We start from the raw sequence: 12257 nt of genomic DNA on the forward strand, positions 1-12257 counted from the left end.
TTCCAATGCTTAACCACCCTTTCTGTGAAGAAATTCCTCCTTGTGTCCACCCCAAACCTCCCTTGATGCAGCTTGAGGCCATTTCTTCTCACCCCATTGCCAGTTTCCTGCAGAAGAGGCCAACCCCCACCTGGCTACAACCTCCTTTTGGGTGGTTGTAAGGAGTGATTAGGTCTCCCCGGAGCCTCCCCTTCTCCAGGCTCAAGGTGCCCTGCAGGTTGGGTGCAGAAGTGATTGAGAACAGTCCTGCGTAGAAAGACTTGGGGTTGATGGCTGACAAAGGACTCATCATGACCCAGCAACGTGCCCTTGCAGCCCAGAAATCCAACTGCATCCTGGGCTGCACCCACAGCAGCGTGGCCAGCAGGGTGAGGGAGGGGATTATCCCCCTCTGCTCTGCTCTTGTCAGACCCCCCTGCAGCACAGTGTACAGCCCTACATAAGAAGGATGTGGAACTGTTGGAGTAGGTCCAGAGGAGGCCACAAAGGTAAGAGGATTGGAGCATTTACCCTACAAAGACAGGCTGAGAAAGTGGGGCTGTTCAGTCTGGAGAGGAAGTTGTGTGGAGACCTCACAACAACCTTCCAGTGTCTGAAGGGAGCCTACAGGGAAGCCAGTGAGAGACTCTTTGTCAGGAACTGTAGGGATAGGACAAAGAGTAATGGGTACAAATTGAAAGAGGGAAAATTTAGGTTGGATATATGAAAGAAAGAATTTACTGTGAGGGTGGTGTGGTGTGGCACTGAAACAGGTTGCCCAGTTCAAAGCCAGGTTGGATGGGGCTTGGAACAAACTGGTCTAGTTGAAGCTGTCCCTGCCTGTGGCAAGGGGGTTGGAAGTAGCTGACCTTTAAGGTCCCTTCCAATCCAAACCATTCTATGATTCTGTAATCTGTCTACTTTGTGCATTACATTTCTTCATGCTGTAGAAATAGCCAGTGAAATGAATAATTCTGGCAGCATATGAGCTAAGGGAAGATTGTGCTCTCCTTTCATTGTAACACAGACAGTTCTTCAGTGATCTCCTTAAGCATTTGGTTTTCAACGTTTCTTGGCATCTCCAAGAAGAGTCAGTACACAACAAAATAAAAAAAAAATCAGATTCTTTAATGTTATGCTGATCAAATTATGTTCAGCTGTTAAAAAATTCACTTTGGCATCATATGGAGCCACTGACACTGAGGAAAACAACATCGTAATTCAAATCTGTCTTTCATGTCATCTGGTTGAACTGGAGAGATAGCAAAACAAGGCCATTTTTCAGTAGTTTTATTCTACTGGAGGAAAGGGGCCCCTGTGCAGGCATTAACAGAAAAAGCAATTTAAGGAACTAAGGCAAGTGGGGATGAAAAGCAGCTATACCACAAGAAGCTCCCGGTTTTATTTGTAACTGAGCCTCACTTGAGACTATTGTTGGCAGCAGCTGCAGGGCTGCAGTGCTGAGTGAATGGAGAGCCAGAACCTGGGATTTTTGACACTAGGATTTGTCCCCCTTCTTCTGGTTTGAATTATTAACAAATATATTCTTAGTGTCACTTATGTAATTTTCTAACCTTCTATCTGAAGTCATACTACTAAGTAAGGTTTCCAGGCATTCCTGGACAATGGCATGCGCTCAAGGATAGTAAATCTGACACTGCAGACTTCCTGGCACTCAGACTTCAATTGAACATGCTTGCACAATCTGTCCAATTTGGCCAGAAAAAGTAGGATTTACTGAGCTGGGTGTTCTGCAGCCGTGGTGCATATGGGCTGTGAATGTGTCTAGGATTACCAGTCAGAGCTGCTGTGAATGCACAATAAGGCTTCAGTTGCTGGACCTACACAGAAACCCCAGGAGAGTATCCTGAAAAATTTGCCCTGATAAAATTCTGATTTGAAAAAAAAAAAAAAAAAGAAAGCATTGCCAAGAAAACTTGGCTTTCAGGAGTTATTAATTAAAAACAAAAACAAAAGAAAAAAAAATCATGCCTCCCACTGTTTCTGAGGGACTCCTGAGCTGTGGTGTTGCAGAAGGTTCCCTGACATGTTATCAGCTACCCCCCATAAGCTGCTTTGGACTGCCTTCCTCAGATCCCAGGGGGATGTGAATTATGCAGATTTTGGCACAGGGCTGGGGAGGGGGCTGTTCCAGATACCTGTTCTTTGCACACTTGCAGCTCACCACAGTCTGAGTACAGAATGGGCAAAGCAGGTTTAACAATTTTTTGCCTTTTTTTTTTTTTTTTTTTTTTTTTTAATGTGTACTAGGCTGGGTCTCTCAGGAGTGCAACAATGAAGATAAGCATGAAAAGAAAAACTTTTCCTGTCTGTAGCTCTATTAGTCTCTCTTGGTGGACAAGAGCAGGAGATGCTCTTGTTCAGAATATGAAACCCAGATATGCAATGTTACTACAAGAAAGACATTGAGGTGCTGAAACATGTCCAGAGAGGGGGAATAGAGCTGGTGAAGGGTCTGTAAAATAAATCATATGAGGAGCAGCTGAGGGAGCTGGGGTTGTTTAGCCTGGAGAAAAGGAGGCTCAGGGGAGACATTATTGCTCTCTACCACCACCAGAAAGGAGGCAGCAGAGAGATGGGTGTTGGCTTCTTCTCCGGGCTAACAAGTGATAGGACAAGAAGAAATGGCCTCAAGTTGTGCCAAGGGAGGTTTAGGTTGGATATTTGGAAGAATTTGTTCACCAGAAGGGTTGTCAAGCACTGGAACAGGCTGCCCAGGGAAGTGGTCGAGTCACCATCTCTGGAGGTATTTAAAAGCTGTGTAGATGTGTCACTAAATGATTCTATGATTCTGTATGTGACTACTGAGGGATCACATGGCTAGATAAATGCAGTATAGGATTCTAAGCAGCAAGCTTAGATTTCTTATTTGTAAAGAGGAAAAAGGCTTGAATTTGCTGAATACTTCCATTTAAGTATGTCAGTGAAAGCAAACCTGCTGAAGAAAATATCAGTGTTTTCTGAGGTGGGAAGGAGCCTTTTCAAACAACCAGTTTCAAGGATGGTCAGTGGTGTCCTGATCCCAATCACTCAGTTGCATTGGCTGGCTGATGCTTTTAGCTCATGCCAGATTACAAGGTGTTGTACATTACCAGGCAGGGATTACTGTCTATTGCAGCAAAGCAAGGCAGAATGTGCAGAGTTGCTGGCTGCAGTATTTCTCCCCTTCCCTTGGCCTCCATGGTACTTGACTCTTCCTCTATGGGGGCTCTTACCCACTCCAAGAATGTGTTTTCAAAATTACCTCTTTCAACCTCCCACCTACATAAAAAGAGAGAGCTGTCTAAAAGTAGCCATCTCTGCCAAACCTCCAAAGTTTTAAGGGACCTGGAAAAGTTGAGAAGGGGCCCATGGGAACTTCCTGTGGATCAACAAGGCCAAGTGCAAGGTGCTGCAGCCAGGCTGGGGCAACTCCTGGTATAGATACAGGTTGGAGGATTGAGAGCAGCTCTGCAGAGAAGGACTTGGGGGTGCTGGTGGGTGAGAGGCTGGACATGACCCAGCAATGTACACTCACAGCCCAGAAAGCCAGTTGTGTCCTGGGCTGCATCCAAAGCAGCGTGGCCAGTGGGGTGAGGAGGGGATTCTGCTCCTCTGCTCTGCTCTGGTAAGACCTCACCCAGAGTGCTGCATCCAGATCTGGGTGCTCAGCACAGGAAGGACACTGACATGTGGGAGCATGTGGCCCAGAGAAGGGCCACAAAGATAATTAGAGGGATGGAGCACCTCCTCTATGAGGAAAGACTGAGAGAGTTTGGATTGTTCAGCCTGGAGAAGGAAAGGCTCTACTTGCAGCTAACGCAAAACCAGCTTGAATTCAGCCAGAGGATTTGCAGACCCCTGCTTCCTAAAAATTGTATGTTCAGTAGAAAGGTTTTTGGTTTGGTTTTTATTTTGTGAGATGCCATATCTGGAGGAAGAAGCTTGTTGGGGAATGACAACAGGGCTGTGAGGGAGGAGGACTGCATGGAGGACTGGAGTGGGAAGAGGAGAAGCTCTGGTGGATTTGGAAAGACGTTGAGGAGGCAGTACTCCATCTAAATGAAAAGACTGGTCAGTCTTGGTAAAGAGAATCTTTCTGATGGGAAGTCTGGATGTGCAGCACAAGCCAGGAAAGTACCAGACAGGTTATGTAGAAGGCCCATGGCTGGGCTATCTCTTACCCTGCTTGCATGCCTGTTCTGATGTGGATTTCTGGAGTCTCCTCTCACTTAGATCAAGAAGTAATGTTTGTGACTGCTGCAATTTAGTTGGAGACATGCTGTTATATTCCTCACAAAATGACAAATCCCATGTTTATTACCAGCTATACAGGTGTATAATCCATTTGCACTTTGTTAGGTTCTGCTAGGTTCCTTGCCTTTGTTGCGATTGAATATACTATCATTTCCCTGTTATGCCCTGTGTCTGACTTTGTATAAGATTAGGGGGGTGTTTTAAAATCGTAGAATCATCAAGGTTGGAAGAGACTTTCAAGATCATCCAGTCCAACCATCAATCCAGCACTGCCACTGTAACCCCTTAACCATGAAACCACATCACCCAGCACCAGATCCAGACACCTCTTAGACACCTCCATGGATGGTGCCACCACCACCTCTCTGGGAAACCTATTCCAGTGGCTAGCCACTTTAACTCTGAGGTTTTTTCTAGTATCTAATGTGAATCTCCCCTGTCTCAGGTTAAGGCCATTTCCTCTAGTCCTCTTAGTGCAGGCACAATAGAAGAGGCTGACTCCCAGCTGGAGGTTGTAACCTCCTTTCAGGGAGTTGTAGAGAGTGACGAGGTCCCCGCTGAGCCTCCTCTTCTAAACAAACCCAGCTCCCTCAGCCATTCTTAATGACACATTTTCTAGACCCTTCACAAGCTTTATTTTCCTTTTCTGGATACACTGCAGCACTTCAATGTCCATTTTAAAGTGAGTAGTCCAGAACTGAAAACAGTACTCAAGGTGTGGCCTCACACCTTGAACGATCACATTAGGGAACAATCACTTCCCTAATCCTACTGACCACACCACACTGTTGCTGATAAAGATCAAGATGCCATTGGCCTTCTTGGCCACCTGGGCACGCTGCTGACTCACCTTTTTGCCAAAGAGCTCTGGAGACACTCCTCCCCCAGCCTATAGCACTGCATGGGGTTGCTGCAACCCAGGTGCGGGACCCGGCACTCCCCTTGTTGAACCTCACACATTTGTCCTTAGCCCATTTATCAAGTCTGTCCACATCTCTCTGTAGAGCCTTCCTGCACTCGAGCAGGTCAACAGATCAACACACCCACACTTTAGGGGGTTTCTTCGTGTAGGAAACACCAAGGTCTAATTTTTTTTTTTTTAGTTATTTTTTCTTCCCGTGTCGCCGTTGGAAGCTGTACGGACATGAGAGCAGGAGCGGGACCCGCAGGGGTCGTGTGCCAGAGGCTGGGAATGCGCTGGGAGCGAGAGGCAATGCCACAGGCGGCCACTGGAGGACAGCAGAGGCCGAGGAACATTCGGGCGCGTCCTGGAGGCGCCGCTGGATAGCGGGGTTTGGAGAGGCTGGATAGCGGGGTTTGGAGAGGCTGGATAGCGGGGTTTGGAGAGGCTGGATAGCGGGGTTTGGACAGGCTGGATAGCGGGGTTTGGAGAGGCTGGATAGCGGGGTTTGGAGGGGCTGGATAGCGGAGTTTGGAGAGGCTGGATAGCGGGGTTTGGAGAGGCTGGATAGCGGGGTTTGGAGGGGCTGGATAGCGGGGTTTGGACAGGCTGGATAGCGGGGTTTGGAGAGGCTGGATAGCGGGGTTTGGAGAGGCTGGATAGCAGGGTTTGGGGGCGCTGGATAGCAGGGTTTGGAAGCATTGGATAGCACGGTCTGGAGAAGCTGGATAGCAAGGTTTGGGGGCGCTGGATAGCAGGGTTTGTAGAGGCTGTATAGCAGAGCTTAGGGGCGCTGGATAGCACGGTTTAGGGGTGCTGGATAGCACGGTTTAGGGGCACTGGATAGCAGGGTTTGGGGTGCTGGATAGCAGGGTTTGGGGGCACTGGATAGCAGGGTTTGGGGGCGCTGGATAGCGGGGTTTGGGGTGCTGGATAGCAGGGTTTGGGGTGCTGGATAGCACGGTTTGGGGTGCTGGATAGCAGGGTTTGGAGGCGAGCCATGCTGCGCTGTGCAGAGCACGGGGAAGTATCACTGGTGTTACACCGCTGCTGTCAGGAACAATCACAGAATCCACTCGTTCATGTCTGAGTGCTGTTGCCACACGATATTCCCTCTCTCGCCACCTCCCCCCTTCTGCCCGCATCCCCCGTCTCCCCCTTGATCTACAGGATGGCTTCTGTAGCAAGCACTCAGCAGTTGATCCACCAAAGGTCTGTGCCTGCCAGTTGGGTGTACTAAAAACACGGGAGGAAAAGACCAAGAAAGCAAGCCATGGAGACCGACCTCCGCCGAAGTTCAGGTTGCTAAACAGACATCAAAGGTACCACATCTGCAGAGCTGACGCCTTCAGGACGGGGACATGACCTGGGGCTTGCATGGCTCTCCTCTCTGCACCTCCTCTTCTGCGTCAGAGGCCTGGTGTTGATACTGTGGTTTGGAATAAGCTGGATCAGGTATCTGGTAATGAATGGTTCATGGCCTTCAGCACCACCTGTGCTAGGAGACTCGGGAGTACTCAGGCAGACTGAAAAGTGTGGTATCAAGGAGCCCTAATTCCAGGGTGCTGCATCATTAAGCTGTAACTGGAAGTTTGCATGTGAAAGGATTAATGTGTTAATGTAGTTCCATATATCACTTTATTATCTAGATAATTATATATATGTTATACTATTACATATGCATCATTCTCCATTATGAGTTACTTTGGCTCACTAATTTCAATCCATTTTAAGTAACTTTCATTTCTACTGTAATGAGAAAGTCATCGAAGTCATAGCTAATATCAGCACCTTTAAAGACGTGAGTCAGTTCAGGATTTGCCACCTATTACATCAGAAATAGGCCCTCCAATACCTCTAAGATACATACCATTTAGCATCTTACCACTCAAGCTATTCTTCTGCATTCATCTCCATTTATATATTTAGAGAAAAAAAAAAAAAGAAAAAAAAGAGGCAGATGTGTGAAGGGCTTTTACGTTTTGAGAATGAACAGTACATGCTATGTACGCTATGCTAATTCCAGCAAGTGAAGGTAATTGCTGTTTCATGAATACAGACCAGGAGATAATTTTCTGAAAACGTCTCACATCTTTTTTAAAGAAGCAAACTAAGAATTTATGCCCTTCTCAAGCAAATTCAGTGTGACAGGTCACTACTTTGGCTTCTAAGTCAAGAATGCCTTTCCACGTTAGGCTGGGTGAAAAAGTTAGTTAGGCCTGAAAACTGGTTGTTATAATGAAGAGTTTTCTCCCCAGTCCTGACAGCTCTGTAGATATCAGAGAAATGTTCTCAGAGAAGTTGGATGTATCAGGCTGACATCATGTATCTGTTGTCACCAGTTTAAAATGGAAGCTCACTAAGTGATTACTGCCAGGTCCAAAGCTGTCACCTGTAGAGATGCCTGGGACGTTAACTGGAAACAACTGGAAGCAGAAAAAAAGCAGCTCATTGAAGTGGCTCAATCTGAGAGGCATTTTGGAAACTATGGTGCTCAAAGAGACTGAAACTACTAAGCAGACTATATCCTATACAGAGTTACAGATGAGACATGCCTGATCCAGGGCTGTGAAGTACTGGAAAGGACATCCCTGGGGTCTGGGTTTAAACACATTTGAAAGGAGACAATGTGGCTGGAGGCTAGAGAGCAAGGGTGTCAAGTCAGAGAGCTCTGTTTGTGCAGCCTGCTGTACTGGCACAGGTCACAATAGGCACAGGTTACTCCAAGGTGGCTTTTCACAACCTCTGTGAGACGACTTGGGGCTGGTCTGAAGCAGTGACTTGGTAGGCAAGTGCTAACTGTGAACCTAAAAGCTGTAGTGTCAGGTGCTGAAGGCACTTGGAAAGTGATTTGCCCTTTTAGACCGTACTCATTCACAGTGTGTTCATTTGTTTTACTGTTGCTTGGTTTGCTGGCAAACAGGTTCAGATCTGAGTTCAGCAATCAGACTTGGTTTGCACTGAATTAATTATGAAGGATAGACTGTGCAAATTACAGCTACTTTTAATAAAGCTCAATTGAAAAAAGTACCTATTTGCTGGGAAAAAAACAAAACAATTAAAATTACAGAATCATAGCCCAATAGAACTTTCAGCAGGGTCATCAGTGAGCTCAGAACAGGGCTCTGTCCCATCGGGACTCCAGTCCTGCGAGGACAGAATCTGTACAGCTTCCCTGGTCAGGGAGCCTGCTCCACTGCTCCCAGGGGAGAGAAGGGTTTTCTTTACATCCCTCTTGACGCACTATATTTTCTCTTGCCTCCCCACTAGGCATTGCTGTGAAAGCTCCGGAGCTGCCTTTTCGATGATCCCTCCGTAGGTTTTGGGGGGCTGCTGTTGCCTCCCAAACTGTGCCTTCCCCGGGCCGATCCGGCCCTGGTTCCTCAGCCTGGGGTGCTGCAGCCCCGGACACCTCGGTGCCCCCCTCAGCACTTTCTGCAGTTTATCGATGTGTTTCCTCTCCCGGGGGTGCCCAAACCGGACCCACGACACCGCTGTTGTCCCGTGAGTGCAGAGCAGGGGGGGATTATCCCCTCCCTCGGCTGCCTGGCCATGGTGCTGCTCGGACAGCCCCGAGCAGGGGCCGCGGCTCCGCCGGGGCGCTGCTGACCGTGCCCAGGGCTCCGCCAGCCCGGACCCCGCCAGCCCGGACCCCGCCAGCCCGGACCCCGGCTCTGCTCCGCAGGGCTCGCCCTCAGCCATCCCTTCCCGGGACCAGGGCTTGGCGTCTTGGCGTTTGCATTTGCAGAAACGGTATCGATAAATTCCCCCCTCCTCCCCCCCCCGCCCCCCCTTGCTGCTCGGAGGATCCCGTTCGGGTTCGCGGTCCCGAACAGCCGGGGAGCGCTGCGCGAGGGACCCAACGCTGGCACCGGCGTGTCACCCCCGGCAGCCCTGTCACCCCCGGCACCGGCGTGTCACCCCCGGCAGTTCTGTCACCCCTGGCACCGGTGTGTCACCCCCGGCAGTTCTGTCACCCCCGGCAGTTCTGTCACCCCTGGCACCGGTGTGTCAGCCCCGGCAGCCCTGTGGCCGGTGCCAGCCCAGTGGCCGGTGCCAGCCCAGTGGCCGGTGCCAGCCCAGTGGCCGGTGCCCCCCCCGCTGTCCCCTCAGGCTCGGCCGGGGCGGGGCGGCGCGTGCCTGCGCCCCGCCCCGCCCCCTCCCCCCCCCCCCCGTTGCCTCCCGGCACGAGCCGCGCCTTCCCTCCCCCCCCCCGCGCTTCCTCTCCGGCGCGCGCCGATTAGCATAATAAAGCCGCCCCTTTCTCCCCCGCCGGCCAATGGGAGCCCGGGAGGTTCCCTCGCGGGCTATAAGTAGCGCGGGCCGCGCTGCCGTCGCCTCAGAGCGCTCGGGGCTGTTGTCGAGGAGCCGCCTGTCGAGCAGCTGACGGAGCCGCCGCGCTGTGGGGACTCGCTGCCATGACTCTGGAGGAGATCCACGGACAGCAGCCTGCGCCCGTGGGCCACGACTGGTACGTGCGGGTGGCGGTGGGCCGTGGCGGGGGGCAGCGCGCAGCGGGCGGTCTCGGGGCGGCGGTGGCGGCGGTGGCGGCGCCGCGCTGACCCTGTGCCTTCTCCCGGTCCGCAGGATGCAGGGCGCCGGCACGGCCCTCCACGAGCTGCTGGTGTCGGCGCAGCGCCGAGGCTGCCTCACCGCCGGCGTCTACGAGTCGGCCAAGCTGATGAATGTGTAAGTAGGGCGGCGGGACCGGGGGAATGTGCTCAGTCGGGGCGGCGGGGGTGGCCGGCGCCGGCCGCGGGGCTCATCGAGACGCCGCTTCTCTCTTACAGCGACCCTGACAACGTCGCGTTCTGCGTGCTGGCCGCGGACCAGGAGGACGAGGGGGACATCGCCCTGCAGATCCACTTCACTCTGATCCAAGCCTTCTGCTGCGAGAACGACATCGACATCGTGCGGGTGAACGACGTGGCCAAGCTGGCGGCCATCGTGGGGCCCAGCGAGGAGTCCGGGGAGCCGCGGGACCTGCACTGCATCCTCATCACGGTGGGTGTCCCGCGGGAGGCGAGCGCTGTCCCCCCGCCGCTGCCGGGCTCGGCACCGCGCGGCCACAGCCTGTCGGGGCGGCCCCTTCGCCCGCGGCTGGTGGTCGAGTCCTCCTCTGGGCACAGAAAGGGCGCTTGGCACACAGACAGTCAGCTGAGCAGCAGTAGTAGTAGGAGGCAGCACTTCTCGTAACTGTGGGTTTCCTCCCTTGTCCACAAGGGCAACATCTCTGCTTCCTGCCTTGTCTGTGTCAGGACAGAAACTGTCTGGAAGTGCCTGGCATCCTAAGCTAATGCTTCTGTAAATATTATGCTGACCTCAGCTAGCGGGCAGCACTCATGGTGTGCAACTTTTTTTCTTTCTGGCAGAACCCGAGTGAAGAAGGCTGGAAGGACCCAGCTCTTGAAAACCTGAACTTGTTTTGTGAAGAGAGCCGAAATGTCAATGACTGGGTGCCAACCATCACCCTGCCCGAGTGATGGTGACCCGGTGCACTGGGGAGGCTGAAACCTTTGTTGCATTCTCAACGTGGTGTGGGTTCACCAAACTGCGCAACAAGCTGCTGATTCCATGGATTAGCCTGGTCAAGAGACTGGATTAAGGTCCCTCAGACTGGCATGCAGTGGGCTCTTACAGAGGAGAAAGAGAGGAGAACAGCTCACCTCACCAGTGAGCCTCAGTAGGCTGCAACCATGGAGAGGCTGACATACCATGGAACTGAAAGAAGTATTGCAAGTTTGTCAGCCATGTGGAGCTGTTTCAGAAGGGAGAGAGAAAGTTGGGGGAAGTGGGCCAAAACTTTCCAGAAGGACTGGATAGAGTTCTGGAACTAGGAACTGTTGGTGCTGTCTGCAAAACACACAGGAGAAAGTTTCAATATTTGGTGGACTGCTGGGGACTGGTTACTGAGACAAATACAGAGATTCCAAAGCAGACAGACTTCAACAGGCCTCTTGGGTCACTCTGCAGAACTGGTTTAATAATGCAATAACTTTTATTGAAATATTTGCTGCTATTGAAGCTTTCATAATAAATTTTTGACAATTAATTTCTGGGAGTGTCTTGCTTGCTGGGTGGGGAAGCATGTCACTGAAATACCACTGATGCTTTGCTTGTGTGCTGTAGTCAGAGGTATACTCCACAGTAATGGAGCTATTGCTCAAATACTGTCCCGGGCTGGCTGAATGAAGTGCTGTGCTGTCCAAGTTGATAATTCAACCTTTTACCCTCTTGCAACAGCTGCTTATCGCAACAGCTTGCAAGACTGAGGAGTTGCATGCTTAATGAGCTCACTTATTGTAATAGGTGGTCTTTGTAGTCTGCTGGAGGAACACAATGCATGTTGGAAACATGGATTTTTGGAATACAGACCTCCAGTAAATTGCATCATTAGTTCTTAAATATGACTTAGATGCATTTAGAGCTGACGTGTTTCCACTTAACAGAAGCAGCTTAAACATGATGGGGGGGCTGTGAAACTCCTTAGATGTCAAACACATCTAACATTTGCTTTGATTAGAATGACATCATTAAATCTAAAACTAGCAAATGGTGAATAAACATCACATCTGCCACAAGCTGCTCTCTGATTGCCATATGCTGTAACAATAGAAGCTGTCACTCCAGAAACCAATTTTGCAAAACCTAATTGCATGACAACACCAAATTAAGTCCAAAACAATTTAAGGACGAAGTGGCCTTTTTTAGAGATCCTGTCATGAAAAGTTAATATGGGCAGGCTGATTTGGCCCTGTGTTAAAAGGGAAAATATCACCCCATTTTTGTGCATAAACTGTATGAGTGCTCTAGGACTTGATATTAAAATGGCATAGTAAAGACCTCTTCTCCAGAGAGCAAGAAAACTAAACTACTCACTTCCTTTATAGTCACAAAAAATACTCAGTTATCACAATTACATTTCCTTTAGGCTGGCTTGCAGTGATTGACAGTAGCATTTGCTGAAAAGTGGTCACTTCAACATGGGGTGTCTTGAGCAGTTGTGGTTTTAGGGAAGTCACACAGAGAAGCAAGAGAATGAACAGCTCTGGCAGCTGTGATAACAGAAACTGCCTTTAAGGCAGTTGCCTTGATACACAGAAAATGTAAAGTCTGAGTG

General features: G+C 50.4%; 1 protein-coding gene across 1 annotated transcript; it reads left to right on the top strand.

Moving 5' to 3' along the window:
- Window positions 1-9467: 9467 nt before the first annotated feature.
- GADD45G (growth arrest and DNA damage inducible gamma) lies at window positions 9468-11189 on the top strand. The gene is made up of 4 exons (XM_051777401.1): window positions 9468-9608; window positions 9725-9826; window positions 9928-10141; window positions 10510-11189. Exons 1-4 carry the CDS (start codon window positions 9556-9558, stop codon window positions 10618-10620), a joined length of 480 nt encoding a protein of 159 aa, XP_051633361.1. The 5' UTR covers window positions 9468-9555; the 3' UTR covers window positions 10621-11189.
- Window positions 11190-12257: the final 1068 nt, after the last annotated feature.

Source organism: Manacus candei, unplaced genomic scaffold, assembly GCF_025592945.1.
Source record: "Manacus candei isolate 608988 ecotype Guabito, Panama unplaced genomic scaffold, ASM2559294v1 h1tg000010l, whole genome shotgun sequence".
In the NCBI taxonomy this organism is placed as follows: domain Eukaryota; kingdom Metazoa; phylum Chordata; class Aves; order Passeriformes; family Pipridae; genus Manacus; species Manacus candei.